At 41.1% G+C, this 18,034-nt stretch overlaps 1 protein-coding gene across 7 annotated transcripts in view; it reads right to left on the bottom strand.

Annotated features, from left to right (window-relative positions):
* PTPRK (protein tyrosine phosphatase receptor type K) overlaps positions 1-18,034 on the bottom strand; it is a 432,976-nt gene that overhangs the window by 117,705 nt on the left and 297,237 nt on the right. For all 7 annotated transcript variants that reach the window (XM_087718519.1, XM_087718514.1, XM_087718515.1 and 4 more), the window contains exon 8: positions 4,234-4,536. In XM_087718519.1, coding sequence (XP_087574645.1) covers positions 4,234-4,536 — 303 coding nt within the window. The remainder of the gene's footprint in view (positions 1-4,233; positions 4,537-18,034) is intronic.

Below are 18,034 nucleotides of genomic sequence, written 5' to 3'. Positions count from 1 at the left end.
CTGAGGAAGTCACTGGAAGTCAATCCAGAGATGGTATTCAGCAGGTTCTGACAAGTTCTGGAGAACCAGTAGCAGAAATTTTGAGTAGTTTGGAGAACTGGTAAATACCACCTCTGACTGCCCCCACCCCCATCTATTCTCTGCCTCCCGAGTCCCAGCTGATCGGAAGAGAATGAGGATATTATAGTAAACTTCGTCTGTAGTGGGAATTGACATTTTTCTTCCACTGCCACACCTACCAAGCTATGCCCACCAAGCCATGCCACGCCCATAGAACCAGTAGTAAAAAAAATTGAAACCCATCACTGAGTCAATCATACATATAGAAGAACAGGGAAATCAATTAGAATGAGGGGCAATGATCATCATTTCCCTTTGCTACTGATTACTTGTTTTGATCAATTTGGGATACGGGAAATGATGTTACTTCCTCCATGAAATTCAGTGATTTTAAAAACACTACATATCAGTGGTCCCTAACCTTTCCAGCTTGGAATGGGGAGACGGAATAGATCCATGTGAGTGTCTGGTGTGTATGCACACCTCAGAACAGCTCCATTTTGTCCGAATGCAAGTGCCCACTGCTTGCGCAAATAGAAATTCGTGTCCGCCCGCTGCTCATGTGAGTAGAGCTTCGTGTGCACACGCTTATGCACCACTTGCGTGGCATGGCTTTGAACAGGACATGGCCCAGTAGTGGGCCACAGGCTGGAGGTTGAAGACCCCTGTTATATATGATGACACATGTGGAATAAACTGAAAGAGACCCAAGTGTCAGTATGTTTCTGAGTATATTTCAGTGGCTTATCTCAGAACAACTGTCAACTTTGTCCCAGTTGAATGACTGTCACTCACTTTCAGTTAATAAAAGTAAAATAGTGCTTCCTGGGGATTATGAAATTCTTTTATGGCACTTTATCATTAATATAAAACCACTGCATTTGGAAATTTTATTGAAGTATGACATTCCAGTTAAGAATAAAAGCCCTGCTGGTTAATAATCTAACTCTCGCAACCTGTTTCCACAGTGGCCAACCAGAAATCCAGAGAAAGTCTTAAAGAGAACATGAGTCACTGGGCCATTTTGTTTCTTTTCCACCAAATAATTGATAATTATAAGCATGCTGTTGCATTGATTCAGGATGTAGGACATAGCTATCAGTCAGTACTGACTACTAGCAGTAGGCTGTCTAGCTTGCTTTAATCTCATAAACTGTAATTGTTCTTTCACAAAGTCATATACTGTGTGGATCATAAACACTGAAATACATGTAAAAGTTATTTTAAAATCTTTTAATTTCAACCCAGATTTACAAACTATACATCTCCATCTGTCCATATTCTCTATTACTCTAGCTGTTGCATACCATATCAAACCATTATGGGAGATATCAATAATTGTATTACAGTCAGACAAACTACATTTCAGAGCTGCTTCTCTTTTTTCCTGTTATGTTAACATTTCTAGGTAGTTTGGACTTCTGGAAGTTGTGTACCATAGATTTACTGAAACAGACATTGCTATAAATCATAATCAATGCATTTCACTGTTTACTTTTGGTTTTCAACTTTAAAATTCTGATTTGTCTCTCTGGGCACTACATTAACTTTAGTTGAAATCCCTTGATGCTCAACTTTCTGGAATTTATTCCAAAAAAGCAATTCTACTGCGCTTCTCTGAGGATGTTAATAAGATATCCCGACTGGATTTCACAGAGGTATACAATGTGAAAATCTGTGTACAACAGTTTTAAAATGCATATTTGCAATGTGTATATTCAGTTGGGTTACAAACTCAACTATATGAAATTAATCTACTTTCATATATTATCATTTCCATTTAATTATGAATATTTAATTTTGTTTTAATTAGCTTGAAATTAAGATTCATAAAGATAATCACTAATGAGCTTTGTAAACATTTAAAGCATCTTTATTTTTCCTCAAATGTGATAAATAAAGCTATATTGTAAGCAGAATTAAATGAAGATTATTTTAAGTCAGCAATCTCAGTGTATGCAGTTGTAATTACTGAGAGACTAGACTAGCATAAAATTACATGCAGGTAGCCTTACTTAGCAATCATGCATTCAGGGAACCATTCAAAATTACAACAGTGCAGAATGAGGAGACTCCCAACCATCCCTTGAAGTTGTGGCTTTCACAGCTTCCCTGGGGTCATGTGATTGTGATTTGGGAGCTTAGCAATGACGATCATATCATGCAATTATCATGGTCCCAGTATTGTGCTGGGATATGATTGTCATTTTCAACCTTCATTGCCAGCTTCCAATAAGCCAAGTCAATTGGAAAATGAGAGGAATTCACAAGGTGCAGTCATGGGCTTTGACCAATCCTGCGGGGGCTGGAGGTTGAGCCAACCCCAAAATTAACTCCCCTCTTTAAACCCAGTTTCCCTTTTGCCTCTCCCTACCTAGGCTACCTGGCCCCACTGTGCCAGGCTTCCTCCCGAGCAAACATGCCTCCAATCCCAACCCCAGTACAGCTGCCACCCACAACAGCTGCAACTTCCACCCCATCCCAGGGAAGGAGGGAGGGAATATAGAAATCCCGATTTTGGCTGTGTGTTGAGATCCAGAGCCCGATCGGCAAATTAACTTCATTTCATATGAGGATCGATTCGCTGTTTCTTTCCCCCCCAACCCAGCCAAAATAAGACCAACCCCGACCAGCCTGATCTGAAGTCCGCAGCTGCTAAAGCTTTCCCAGACCGGTGTTTTTAACATTGGCGATGGGAAGGGAATCCGCTGTAGGGATCCCAGCCTGAGCAAACACCCCCTTCTGTCTCCTTTCCACCCCCGCCAACAGGCATTGGCTGGAACAGGTTAACCTCCTCGTCCTTTAGATTATTCATATTATTCCTCGGTTTCATGGCCATCGCCCCACCTCCTCTTCAAAAAAGAGGGACCCGAGATTTAATTTAGCCACACGGGCTCTCCTAACTGGATCCCAGGGCGGCATGGGGAAGGAAGAGGAAGGAGGACGGGGGAGGGAAGGAGGATCGGAGTTCACAAGGTAGGAAAGGGATAGATTAAAAAAATAAGAGGAGATCGTACGCCCCCACCCACCCACTCCCAACCCCATCTGACAGAAGGAGACGAGAGAAGAGCAGCGGAGAGAAGGATATCTCCTCCATCCACCTGCCTCTTCCAAATTATACACACAGACACTGCCCTCCCCATCCCGCAGCCCCAATTCCAGCCGCACCAATTCAAGCTCCCAGATCTCTCTCTCTTTTTTTCTTCACTCATCCCCCCCTCAACCAAACAAACGAGCAAAAGAAATACAAGAAAAGCAGCTTTAAAATAAATAAATAAATAAATGAAATCCAAGGCACAGGAGGAAAATCCCCCTTTCCCCTAATTCCCACTCTCCCCTGCCCATCCCGCCTCCCGATCCATTTGGGGTGGATTTCTTTATTTGCAATAAATCCTGGGTTTCCCCCCCTTTTTTTAAAGGAAGGAAAATGACAGATCTTTTCTCCCCTCCCACCCCCCCCTTGCCAAAAGGAGACCAGAGAAAAGCAACCAGATTGAAAGGAAGGGAGATATGATCGGGTTTGGAAGAGCCTCCTCCTCGCCGTGCTGCCACTGCCGAAAAACCCCCTTGTCTGAGGCCGCCGGACGGCAGTTGCAAAAACATCACGCATCAGCGCATGCACACGCAGGACAAGAGGGAGCCTCGCCCCTCATTGGGCGCTGCAAGTGAGCCGAGCGGAGGGAAGGAAACCACTGCCCTCTAAGGCCACATTGGGAACGACACTTCAGAGAAATAATGTTTTTTTTTAACAGCGTCCTTTTTAAAATTGATGATTCGGCGTCTTTTCTTTCTTTTGGAAAATTGGGACTTTTTCAACACGCCGTGGGACATGGGACAAATTTTGAAAAATCGTGACTGTCCTGCAAAAGTGGGACGTCTGGTCACCTTAGTCATGGGGACATTGTGTTAACAACCACAGATTTACTTAACAACAACTGTAGGTATGGTGTGGTCATGTGATTTGGAGCTTTATGACTACATTACTTCAAAAGAAAGATTAAAAAAAACTAGATTCAAGGTATTTACATTGCAATATTTACATACAGTAAATATTGTCTTCAAATGTGACATTTTTTTTTAAAATTTGTAAGGTATTTGAAATATTGAATACTAGAGGTGGGAGAGCCACACATCACAGTAACCAACCATGCTAAAAAATAAAGCTGAACATACCATCTTCGTCTGTCTGAATAATGGTCTCCTCGCTCTCTTTCCGCCCTTCGGGGTTTGTCAAAATCATTTTGAGGCTCACATTTGTGTAAGGAGGCAGGTGATTCACAACATGCTGTGGTGCTTTGGGATCCATGTCCAAGCAGTCAGCCTTGCTTTCATTATGGCCATGGAAATAATGGTAGCAGATGGTAACATTGAAGGTATGGCAGCGAGTGATGTTGTAACCCAGGGATTCCCAATCCACAGCAATACGACGTGCCTGGATTTCTGCAATTTTTAAAGTCTTGGGTGTTCTCATAGGCTCTAAAATACAGAATATAACATCATCACATTAACAACACACAAAATATTAGGCCAGAGAATGTATGCATAAAACGATGTCTCAAATATTTTTTCTTGTTTATAGAGGTTATCGCATTTATCTCTACCTACCTCATTCAATCATGCTAGGAGGCTCACAACAATCCATAGAACATAATTAAATTTACTTTTCCCTCCAGGCACCAGATCAAACATTCTTATAATTCGATCTCTCCACTCCAGCCCAATGTTTGGGGAAAGAACTAGCTCTCCAGAAAGCTAAAAGTGTAAGGATCCCTCTGATTTCTCGTAGGAGGCTATTTCAGAGGACTGGAGTGGCCACCAACAAGGTGCACTTCCAAAGTCCCATTTAAGGAAGGGCACCTGGAGTGCATCCACGTTATCTAACCTAGAGGTATGAGCAGATACCCTTAAAGTTAAAGGTTCCCCTCACACATATGTGCTAGTTGCTCCCAACTCAAGGGGGCGGTGCTCATCTCCGTTTCAAAGCCGAAGAGACAGCGTTGTCCAAAGACGTCTCCGTGGTCATGTTGCCAGCATGACTAAACAACGAAGGCACGTGGAACACTGTTACCTTCCCACCAAAGGTGGTCCCTATTTTTTTACTTGCATTTTTTTACATGCTTTCAAACTGCTAGGTTGGCAGAAACTGGGAAAAGTAATGGGAGCTCATTGCATGATGCGGTGCTAGGGATTCGAACTGCCAATCTGCTGACTTTTCTGATTGACAAGCTCAGGATCTTAGCCACTGAGTCACCGTGTCCCTTTAAATACCCTTAGGAAGTGTCAAATAACCTGGCTCTATGCAATGTAGGGCTTTAAAGGCCATAAAGCATCTTGGGGGCGGGGGGGGGGAGGTAAAAAGCAACTGGAAGCCAGTGTAGCTCATGCAGCAGTGGTATTCTTTGGATGATCCATGGGGCATCCAAAACTGTTTATGCTGCTGTATTTTAAACCAATTGCAGTTTCTGAACTGTCTTCAGGGACAGTTGCATGCAGAGTAATCCAAATAGGAAGTGACTAAAGGTATGGATGACTGTGAGCAAGGCCTCCCAGTCCAAGAATGGGTGCAGATGGTGCAGTGTCTGTTCCAGTCCCAAGTTCTGGAAGGAAGACTGACACCATTGTTGCTAAGTCATGTGGCCAGTAAAGTATTAGACACATGATTTAGTTCCACACCTGTGGCCACTATTCACCAAAGTGCTTGAATCTTCTTCAGATCCTTAGGTCCTCATGACCAGGATGAGATGGTGAGGGCGATAAATATAATGAATACAATATTTATCAAATCTATTATAATAGATGGTAGTGCTTTTTTAATTCAAACACACAATAAATAATTTCCATGGACCATTTTATTTTGCAGTTCTTCTATTACATACTGAAATCTGATTTGCATGCCTCTTACTGGTAGATGGGGGTCTACAAGATGGCCATTGTGCAAACTTACATTTCCCTTGTCACAAAATTTCATTCTCTTCCTGTCACTTTTGTATAAGTTTTTCATAACATCCAAGAGTGTTAAAAATGAAATGTTTAATTAGCAGACATTTTTGACTAATTAAGAATATTTGGGAAGATTGACAGAAGACTGACCAAGAGCCACCAAAGACTGCCACCAGCTGTTGGAATGCTTCTTTTTATTTTGTGATTTCCTTGGGCACACATTAAAATTTGAGCAAATTGGATAATACATCATCCTGGTGAAGAGACAATGTGCTCCTAACTGTGATTTATCATGCCACCAAGCTATGCTGTTTACTAATTACACTAATTGCTCTGCTAAGCTAGCAGTAACCAAAATGATACAGATATTAATTAAAATTTATGACTTGAGTACCCTTGCTATTCAGCCACAGCAAGAAGCTGAAAAACTAAAATGGAAAATCACTTTGAAATAGCTAACATCAGACCCCTTGCTCGATTCCCCAAATAAACTAACAAGATATCTAAAATATGCACTATCACCCAAGCTTGACCGATGGTGTGTACATAGATCTCAATTTTGTTAGAAAATATCAGAGTTACTTGTTTTACTGCCTGGGTAGCCATCAATCTTTCATCATCTCCCCAGTGTATTTATCCCCCATGCAAGACTAACTTTATAGTCTGACTTAATTAAAATGACTGCAAAATGGGAGTCATGACCATGAGTATACATGCTGGAGCCACATTTGAAAGTCTATACACCACTACATTTATTTACATTAGTAAAATTATTATTTCTTGGCACTACTCTCAGATCAGGATGACAGATTCAGACAAATTTGAATATTCATTGTGTATGAGTCCTTGAAAATACACACACACACAAACACACACACGTATATTCATTCACAAATTTTCACAGGCTTTTAAAATACTAATCAAACAAATTAAAAATCTCAACTAAGCAAACAGCAAGTCAAGCGGGGTCTCTGTGAAATCTGTTCAAGCATACAAGCTAATACAAGCCTCTATTTCTTGATTCAGTAGAGAGATTGCTGGATGAATGTATTTTTCACAATTCAAAAGTTATGCTGTATTTAGATTCCCGCCACGCCGCCCTCCTCTCAATTATCAGCTTCCATTATGGGTATTCCCCCCCCCCCCCAATCTGGGCTAGATTTTACTCTTCTGGTTAAAAGACAGTATAATAAATGAGAACAGTGATGAATACGTCAGCAATAATAATCTTGTTTTCATCAACTTCAAATCAGAGATTCGAATTCAACAAACAGACTTGAGCAAGAGTTGGGAGGATGTTAGCTCATAGAGTCATAACATGTTCTTCACATCATTCCTGTTCAGCAATCTTTTGAGTTGAATTAATGATGATTTGAGCTATCACTGATTTACTTTATGAAGAGATCCACCCACCCACCCACCCACCCACCCACCCATCCATCCATCCATCCATCCATCCATCTATCATTACCAAAATAGCTCTCATTAGATGCCTTAATGAAGAAGTTGTGGTGGCATAGTGGTTAGAAAATAGTATTGCAGGTTAATTCTGCCAATTGCCAGCAATTCAATCCTGCTCAAGGTTGACTCAAACTTCCATCCTTCCAAGGTTGGTAAAATGAGGATCCAGATTGTTGGGGGCAATATGCTGACTCTGTAAACCATTTACAGAGGGCTGTAAGTACTATGAAGTGATATATAAGTCTAAGTGCTATTGCCGTTGTTTAAGTGTTCCAAAAATGGAATGCAGATTAAAATAAGATAAACCTTAATGTCTTGAAGTTTTAAATGAAAAATATGGGATAGGATACTGAGTGTAATATTATCAACATGAAAGGAGCATACAAAATGTATTTACCTATCTTTGCATAGGTCATCATTTTCTTGGTAACCACTTCCAGGCATAAAAAAATATCTCCAATTACTAATGAGTAGGACCAAAAAAAGCATATGCCTTTTTTTACTACTGTAATTCTCTAAGAAAATATGAGCCTAAAAGAACTCAAAGGGCCCTTCCTATCCTAGAGTTAAGGGTTTCTCATGGAGGTATAATCTGATTTATTCTCCACTCCCCTCTAGATTGAACCCCCAACAGGATCAAAGTGTGTGCAGTCTCCATACTTTAGCAAAGCCATAATTTAAATAATGTTAAAAGAGACTTTTTCTATAACTTGTGACCTAAGTGATTCTCAAACATACTCAACCTGTTTATTTGCATGGATGATTGCAAGAACCTAGCAATACAATGACACATTTAGCAGAAAGGTACCTACCCCAGGTATGTTTGGCAAGTGTTTTTGACAGTTAAGCAAGTGTGCAAATAGTAACTGAGAGATTCGTTAATTATATGGGAATCACTTGTTCTTGATAGCAGGATAACTTTCACCAAAATATATACTTGACTCTACTATGCATACCTTAATGCCTTCTATAATTTTAACTTTTAAAATATGCTTTTCTTCATTAATACTAGGATATTGGTATTAGTTAATAGTAATATTAATTAAGATTAATACTGCTATTAACTGATATTAACATTAATATCATTGTATCCTTTTATACTGGGATATATCCCATTTTTTGGTCCTTACCAACATCCTATATTCTATACCTGCCTTGTTAAAAAAAACAACTTTTCAGCAAGTGCTATTAACTGAGGCAGGATTAGAAATTGATCATGCTAAACAAGTAGTAATCTATCATAGTTTAGCCCAACAAAAACACATTCTAATTCCTTTGGGTAGAAAATAGTTCTTATTTAAGAGCGTGTCGTTGTTTATTGCCCTTTACTCCACTATAGAATATTTGGCTAAGCAATTTGGCTAAGCAATTATAGGAGGAGACAAGAAAGTTTCAGCCTGTTTGGTATTATTGTGTAATGACCATGAAGAAACTGTCAGATTGGCAGCACCCACACATTTTGGGGTAAAGAAAGTAGCTTGCTAAAGCCAAATAAGAAGTTTCTTCCTGATTAAATCTCAGAAGAGACATTCCCAAGACATTTATTAAGTTTCTTTACAGATTCGAATAGCTGCACAGTTTTAAAAAATGCAACTCTGGGTGGAATAGAAAGACAATAAACTCACAGTTGGGGTGCTACTCCCCCTGGGTGAGATGAAGTGTGCAGCTGAAGGAGAACTGTGGAGCCAGGAACGTTGCCAGCAGCACACAGCTTCTCAGAAAGGAGGCAGCACATTTCAGAGAGGTTCTATGATAACTCGACACCACCAGCTCAACACGGCCAGCAGGGGGAATCCTTCTCACCACTGATGACTCATTGCTGTCAGCTTGCTGCTGCCATCTCTTTGCAGGACATCTCAATACTGCAAATTCACTGCAGGGACAACTCACTGCAGGTGCTGAGTGGAGAGCCGGGTGGACGGGCCTATCAGAGAGGGCGAGGAGTAGGGCTGTACCAGATGGGAAGTGAGTGTAGGTTGGGTGTCAAAATGGGAAGCCCCCCCCCCCCTCGCCCTGAAAGGTTTTTTTTAAACGTCATTTAATGTTTGAGTGTGTTTTACTCTGAAAGTAAGGGCAGTTTTGGGAAGCAATGGGGTGAAGGGGTGAGTGGGAGTGGGTGTCAAAATGGGAAGCCCCCGCTGCCGTGCAAAAACATGGCAGACAAAGATATAAAGCATTTTCTACTTCTGGAAAATGGGGGAGAAAGGACTGACAAATCAGTTTTGTATTGATCAATTCATCATTAGCAAAGACTAACCGTTTTCTGATCATTAAAGTCAGCTCTATTTCTTTCTAGCATTGGTAAAACTCTGCCTGCTGTCCCACTGCTGCTGAAAATGATGCTTTGATGTGCAATTTTGTTTTCTACTCTGAAGAACATCCATAACAGGGTCCTGAGAGATCAGATCCAATTGCTTTAAACTGGGGCACTGCAAAAACCTCTAGCCACAAAGCCTCAATGGACAGTAATCTAATAACTGTTTCTTGAGAAGAGGTGGCTATTTTGTTTAGTACATCTGAAAAAATTTAATTGCATCTCATTAAGAATAATTTCATCTGAAAGAGGAGGAGAATGAACCCATCCCAGATATTACTCTTTAGGGCTTCTCTGCCCTATAGACCACTGGCTGAGCCTTCTTACAATTTAATTCCAGCTAAGAGGCAAGCTAAATTTCCCAAAGTTATCAGGGCATTGTTTTTATTATTCTCATCTTTTCAGAACTTACTTTTTCACATACTCTCCAATCAAAAATTCTAATTAAATTCAAAACATACTTTGCTAACATATTATCTTCTGTGCAGAGATGCTTAACTCATTGCTATGTTTTTCAAACTTCCTATACATCGAGACATTGATGTTTGAAAGCCTAGAGCATTACCTAATTATTCAGTAGTTTATTGCATCTCTTCTGCATGTAAAAATTCTTCCTCCCAAGGGCACATCCAGTTGATTATAGGTTTAGCAACAACCTTAGATGCACCAAACTCCAAAATTAAAGATAAGTTTATTTTAAAATGCCAGCATCTCCAAGGATTTGGGGGCTATCCAATATGATTCCATGTAGCATATGAAAGTGCCTGCTGATTGTAAGACAGTCAGATCATTTTTGAGTGGGGCAACCAAATAAACTAAGGGCTCAGAGGAAGATCTAAGCTTGTTTCCAAGTCTGATGATCTAATGCTGTGATGGTGAAACTATGGCATGTATGCCAGAGGTGGCATGAAGCACCCTCTGTGTGGGCACGTAGGCTGTTTCCTCAGTTCAGCTCTGCTGCACATGTGTGCGTACCTCCCACCAGCCAGCTGGTCTTTGGGTCTCTGCCGCACATGTGCGGGGGTGGGTGGGGCGTGTGTATGTATTTTATTCCTAATGTGCATGCACAGGGAGTGGGATGCATGCATGTGGGTTGCACGCACATTGCATTTTGGGAGTTTGTGCGCACACACACGCTTTGGGCAGAATTACTGACCTAATGCATTGGACCAATCATGTTTGGAGCAAGTCATCCTGAAGATCCCAAGGTGTCAACCCATAAATAACTTTGAAGGGACCTTGGAGGTCTTCTAGTCCAACCCCCTGCCTCGGCAGGAAATCCTACACCACTTTAGACAAATGGTTATCCAACATCTTCTTAAAGACTTCCAGTGTTGGAGCATTCACAACTTCTGGAGGCAAGCTGTTCCACTGATTAATTGTTCTAACTGTCAGGAAATTTCTCCTCAGTTCTAAGTTGCTTCTCTCCTTGATTACTTTCCATCCATTGCTTCTTGTTCTACCCTCAGGTGCTTTGGAGAATACTTTGACTCCCTCTTCTTTGTGGCAACCCCTGAGATATTGGAACACTGCTATCATGTCTCCCCTAGTCCTTCTTTTCATTAAACTAGACATACCCAGTTCCTGAAACAGTTCTTCATATGTTTTAGTCGCCAGTCCCCTAATCATCCTTGTTGCTCTTCTCTGCACTCTTTCTAGAGTCTCCACATCTTTTCTACATCGTGGCGACCAAAACTGGATGCTGTATTCCAAGTGTGGCCTTACCAAAGAATTATAAAGTGGTATTAACACGTCACATGATCTTGATTTTATCCCTTTGTTTATGCAGCCTAAAACAGTGTTGGCTTTTTTGGCAGCTGCTGCACACTGCTGGCTCATATTTAAATGGTTATCCACTATGATTCCAAGATCCCTCTCACAGTTACTACTATTGAGCAAGGTACCACCTATACAGTACCTGTGCATTTTGTTTTTCTTGCCTAAATGTAGAACCGTACTTGCAACTGAGCAAGTGGGATCTAATCCATGCAAGGATAGTCATCATACATTTGTAATATTTTAACTGCAATAAGATTGTCTGTGTGCATGTGTATGTAGTTTTCCTAATGTGGTTTCTACCTGGAAGACGGAATTAAATAAGTTCTTTTCTCCCACTGGCAAAATGGCTTCTTTCCAAAAGTTACATTTTCATGGCCAGAAGAGGAAGAAGAAAGAGGAAAAATTCAATACTATTAACCAAGCTCCTCTTATACAACTCTGACAGTCTCCAATAAAAATAAATATGTCTATAAAATATTTTTTAAATAACAACATAATGTCAGCTTGCCTTGAACCATATAAGCAAGCAGCCAATGCTATAATTATGGAAAGGAATAAACACTTATGAATCCTATATTTGGATTTTTACAAATTAATAGCATTGAAACAATTCTAAATCTGGAATGTAATTCCCCTATGAGCTGGGTAAGAGATATCATAAGAAGTAAAGTAAATTCTAAGTATAACTGGTGGAAAAAAATCAGAAAGTTGTGAGTTTCTATTTAATAATGTATTGCCATGCAGAAGAAAACTGAACTGGAGACTTCTGTTATACTCTCCTGACAACTTAAGTTGTTTCTCATGAAACAGCTGAAGAAATCGCACTTCTGATGGCCCATGGGATACAGTTTGCCTGCATATCAATTTTTACATAGGGAGAGTTGTGCTGTGCCCATTTTTGTTTTCCTTTTAATTTAGTCATCATGTGCATTTCTTTTAACAGCTTCCAACAGATAATTGATTAAATATCTTCATAACAGAACCCAAATTAATTATACTTATGAAGTTGAGAGAAGAGAAAAATCCGTTTCTCCCAGATGACAGAAATACATATAATAGATGAGTGCATGATGGTTATGCTTTCTGACAAAATCTTTATTGGCTGAGAAAACAGAATTATTATTTCATATCAATGGTTCTTAATCTGCCGCATGGCATCCCACTAATCAGTCTATCAAAGAATGTGAATCCCACCATGACAGAAATAAAAAGCCCATTTTTTTACCCTGAAAAGGATAGTTCCATGATTATATGCAATCTTCTATTGCAGGGGTGTCAAACTCGATTTAATTGAGGGCCGCATCAGGGTTGTGTTTGACCTCTTAAGGCTGGAGTGTGGCCAAGATGGGTGTGGCCAGATCGATGTCACTTATGTTGGGGATGCCTGTGGTGGCCTGACCTCTCTGCCAGAGAAAACAGACTCCCGAGCTCCATTTTTGGCTATGATTAAGGTGACCAGATTTTAACATTGATAAAGAGGGACATCATTGACCGGGGGGGGGGTGTGTTTGATTATTTTTTTTAAAAAAAAATCGGGACTTTTTAAAAACACCGCAGGATGCGGGACAAATTGTTCAAAAGTGGGACTGTCCCGCCAAAAGCGGGACATCTGGTCACCTTAGACTAGAGGTGCTTACTGAGGAGGAGGATGATGATGATGAAGATGTCTCCTTCAAATGGAAGCATGTGACTGACAATTCTATATATAAATGAACAACAGCTTGGGATGTGAGGTGGGAAGGTTCTTGGAGTGGGGCTGAAAATTTAAAAAATTGCTTTTTAAACACTTGAAATAGAGTCATGCTGTATTAAACACTGCTTGTAGGCATATAAACATCCATATGGGTGTTATATGTGCACTAAAGCAGTGCACCTGCTTTGTATAAATAGCAGTGCGCTCTGTTCTCACACTATGCAATCTTGGATCAGTGTTGTGTGGAGTTTACCAGTGTGTTAGTGGATGGCTCAAAGTGGGCAAAACAGGCAAATGTAATACACGTGTCAGCTGAACATGGATTGTGTAAAACACCAAAGAAATGCTGTACTAGCATCTAATGGCAGGATCATAGCTGCTTCTCAAATTAATGTTGACCCAGGCATTTTTTTCCTCAGAATTATCACCCTTGCCACCCTTCTCCTGTTGTATTTATTTGATCTCCACTTACATAGTGTAAGGATTGAGTGAAAAATAATGGCTCCGAGGTTGTCAATTGCCATACAAAGTTAGAAATGCTGAAACATTGTTTTGTTTTGATTGTTGAGAAGTAGTTTTGAAAAAACATTGGGTTGCTATTGTTTGTGAAATGGAAGGCTGTGACCGGTTCTCAAGCATGCTTTAAGCAACGTGCCACAACTGAATTTTTGACTGCTGAAGTCGCTTCAACTGAAATTCACTGCTGAAAGCAGCTTCTTTATGGTGATGATTATGTTACCATAAGTATAATTATTGCTGGGCCAAAAATATAAATATGGTGAACCAGAAAGAGCTGATTTGTATGATCAAAAATGAAGTGAATGTTGCAATAACATCATCAAGCTGATGAATTGATTCAGGGCAATTAAATCACTCAAAGGGAGATGCTGCCAATCTTGGTATTTCACAGGAATATGTGAGACACAGTATTCTTCAATATTAGCAGTACAGTTGTGTGGACAGTGACAAAGTATTCTTACTGACAATGACAAACTGCTTTATGATGTCATTTTATGATTTTCAAACATTTTGTACGTTTTTCTGTGTACAACAATAATACTTATATATTTGTTTTTTTTAAAGGGTCCTGTTAGGAGGGCTATGTCATGAATTTTGGAGGATGACTTGCTTTTAAATACTTCAAAATAGTCTTGTGTCTTTCATTTGTAAATATTTAAAATTTCTATACAAGTCCCTCCACCAAAATATGTATTCTAATGAGATACAAGTAACAAATCTAGTATTAATGTTTGCCATACCATGGGAATTAAATATGTATTGTCTGATGAGATTAATTTCACATTACTTGTCACTTTAAATAAACAAAAATAAAAACATAATGCAGTATTATCTTATTGGAGTTCTAATAAAAATTTTCTCTAGTACTTCAATCCTATGTATATTTTCTTAAAAATGGCACCAATTAGCAAAATGTTTGCTGTTTACCAATAGACCTGTTTGCCATGATAGTGAAGCTATGAAGAAATAAAATGTAGTCATTTAACTACTAACTTACTCCAGATGCCTTTACCTCATTAGGTCCCAAGTTAATCTACTTCCAAGGGAATGTTGCTGTGAAAGGGAGTATAGGACAAGTTCCTCTGCCTTGGTTTATAAGCATAATAATTAGTAAGATTTATCTCTATGTAAATAGTCATAAAATATAATTATATGAATTAAATACAGTCTTATTCAAGGATATAAATTATTGGCTATTTTTAAAAAATTAAATGTAATGTAGGCAGTCCTCAATATACAACAGTTCATTTAGTGACAGTTCAAAGTTACAACGGCACAGAAAAAGGACTTCTACTGTTTTTCACACTTATGACCATTGCAGCATCCCCATGGTCACAAGATTTACATTTGGGTGCTTGGCAACTGACACAGATTTATGACAGTTGCAGTTTTCCGGAGTCATGTGATTCCCTTTCGCGACCCTCTGACAAGCAAAGAATGGGGAAAGCAGATTCACTCAACAACCATGTTACTAATTTAACTGCAATGATTCAATTAACAAATGTGGCAAGAAAAATTGTAAAACGGGGCAAAACTCAATAAATTTCTCACTTAACAACATAAATTTTGGGCTCAATTGTGGTCGTGCATTGAGGACTACCTGTACTTATCTTCAGTGTTACTTCATTCTGCTGTACCATTAAATTTCATATAGAACAAGCTTGTTCTTTGAGAATTGTGGAATTGTTATATAACTGTCCACCTTTAGAAAAGTTTCTCTTGAATTAAACTCAGCTCCTCTAATTTTATTGATGTGTCGTAATTTTCTTAGCAGTAGAATGGAAATTGTCATTGTTGCTTTTGGACAATTTTTAATATTTTCCTATTAGATATATAGTACTGAGATTCCCATGTGGGTTCCCCTCCAATTATTAGCCAGGTTTAACCCTGCTCATCTTTTTGAGAGCAGGCAAAAACAGCCAGGTTACAAATTGAAAGCTCTCTCCCTCCCTCTCTCTCTATCTCTCTCCCCTCCCTTCCTCTCTCTCTGTCACTCTGTGTGTATGTGTGTGTGTGGGTGTGTGTCTGCCTGTCTGTCTCTCACTCACTCACTCACTTAATCACTCACTCTGTGTGTGTGTCTCTCTGTCTCTCTCCCTCCTTCTCTCTCTATCTCTATCTCTCTGCACTGCAGGCTGACTGCTAGATCAGCAGTTCAGCGGTTCAAATCTCACCGGCTCAGGGTTGACTCAGCCTTCCATCCTTCCGAGGTGGGTAAAATGAGGACCCGGATTGTTGTTGGGGGCAATATGCTGACTCTGTAAACCGCTTAGAGAGGCCTGAAAGGCCTATGAAGCGGTATATAAGTCTACTGTTATTGCTATTATTGCTCTATCTCTCTCCCCTCCCTTCCTCTCTCTCTGTCACTCTGTGTGTATATGTGTGTGTGTGTGTGTGCCTGTCTGTCTGTCTCTTACTCACTCACTCAATCACTCACTCTGTGTGTGTTTGTGTGTGTGTCTCTGTGTGTCTCTGTCTGTCTGTCTTTCTGTCTGTCTCTCCCTCCCTCCCAACCTGCAGATGGGCTCCGGACCAGCGGAGCCTCTTCCTTCTTTTTAACCAGATGATCTTTCCTAAGACATAAAAAAGAACCTTAATTACAGGCTCAACAAAAGAAGCTGGAAAGAGATACTGAAGCCAAGAAGCTTAAACCTGGGACCGGAGAAAAACCTTTTCTATCCCCTTACCAGCCCATCTGGGAAGACGAGTAACATGAGGGGGATCCCTCCTCCCACAGATGGGTTCCAGACCAGCGGAGCCTCCCTGGATGTCACAGCAGCAGCAGCAGCCCCAAGTGCACCGATCTCGGCATTTTTCACATCAGGGCGTGCTGCAAGAGGGAGTGAGTGAAAACCTTTTCTAGCCGGCGCAAAGGACTTCCCTGGGCTTGCTTTGCTGACCGGGGGTGATGGGCCCGCACCTCCACCACCAGCAAACCGGAAAAGGTCTTCACTCACTCCCTCTTGCAGCCCGCCCCGATGCGAAAAACGCCGAGATGTTAAGCAAGGAAACATCTGTTGCTTCAGTAGAAAGGAAAGCAACTTCAGAGCTACGGCTGGCGTCGGGCTGGCAAAGCTTCCCACTGACCTCCCCCCCACCTCTGAGTTCCTGACAGATCAAATTATTTCAGCAACATCTCCCCCCACCATGGCACCCCACCTCCCCCTCACACGTCACCTCTACTCCATTGTCCAGAAAGCCTCATGGGGTTTTTTTGCCTTTAGGAATAAGAATGTTTAAAAGGCTTTTTTTTTTAAATTTGGAAAAAAAAGATGATGCAGGTTCTGAAAGAGCGAATCTCTGTCGCACGGCTATGCTTTTTCTTCCTCCAAATAATGGTCACCGCTTATTGTAGTGAGTCAGCCACCTAACTTCAGTCCAGGCTCTGCAATTACCTTCTCTCCCCCCCACAAACCCGCAGAAACAGGAGGGAATCGGTCATTATCAATAGCGCTCTCTCCCACACCTGGCCTCCCCTTCGGAGGTAAGGGGTGGGGAAGAGCAGATCTCCTGGGGACACAAATAGTCCCCAAGTGGCCACCACCTGCTTCTCGTAGCTCCCCCCCCCTAGAAAATGGGAGAGGAGTGAAATAATGCTACACTTTGGAAATGCGGATCTCCAATGCCAGGTCCACACCAGGAGGTTCGGGGCTTTCCTCCAGGCCACCTGCATAGCCAGCAGCCACGTCCACAGGCTCCATGGGAAAAGGCGAGCCATGGGAAAGGGGAGCAAGTGCGTTCCCTGCCTGCCTGCTCCAATCTCGCCCGCCCAGTTCCCAAACCCTCTCTTCGGAAAGAGTTCTCTAGCAGCCTCTGGCAAGGTGTCTTCCCTGCCCCCCTCGGTCTGAAAGCAAATAAAGCAAATAAAATATAAAATGCTGGTTTTCCTTTCTCTGTTGCTTCTCTCCCAGGTTGGATCCGAGAGGAGATCCCTGCCATGCCATGAGGACAGTCTTCCTGCTGTCCTCATGGCACGGGGAAAATGGACAGTACTTTGTCCCTTCTGTCTCCCCGTTGCTCAGAAAAGCAACTCCGGGAAGGTCCTTTGGTGGCGGCAGGCGTCCTAGAACTTGCCTGCTAGCAAAGGACCTTTCCAAAGTTGCTTTTCTGAGCAACAGGGAGACAGAAGGGACAAAATACCGTCCAGCCGTTTGCGAGCCAATCAAGAGTGTGGCTTTGAAAACCTGAGGTGTGATCATGCTGCGCGGGAGCGAGTGTCTCTCCCTGAATATGGAGGACGTAGTGGGCAACTTGTATGTATCCTAGAA

Source organism: Thamnophis sirtalis, unplaced genomic scaffold (genome assembly GCF_051295495.1).
Source record: "Thamnophis sirtalis isolate CommonGarterSnake01/CBP01778 unplaced genomic scaffold, rThaSir2_p1.2 scaffold_6, whole genome shotgun sequence".
NCBI classification, from domain to species: Eukaryota; Metazoa; Chordata; class Lepidosauria; order Squamata; family Natricidae; genus Thamnophis; species Thamnophis sirtalis.
This window is presented reverse-complemented; position numbering and strand designations above follow the sequence as displayed.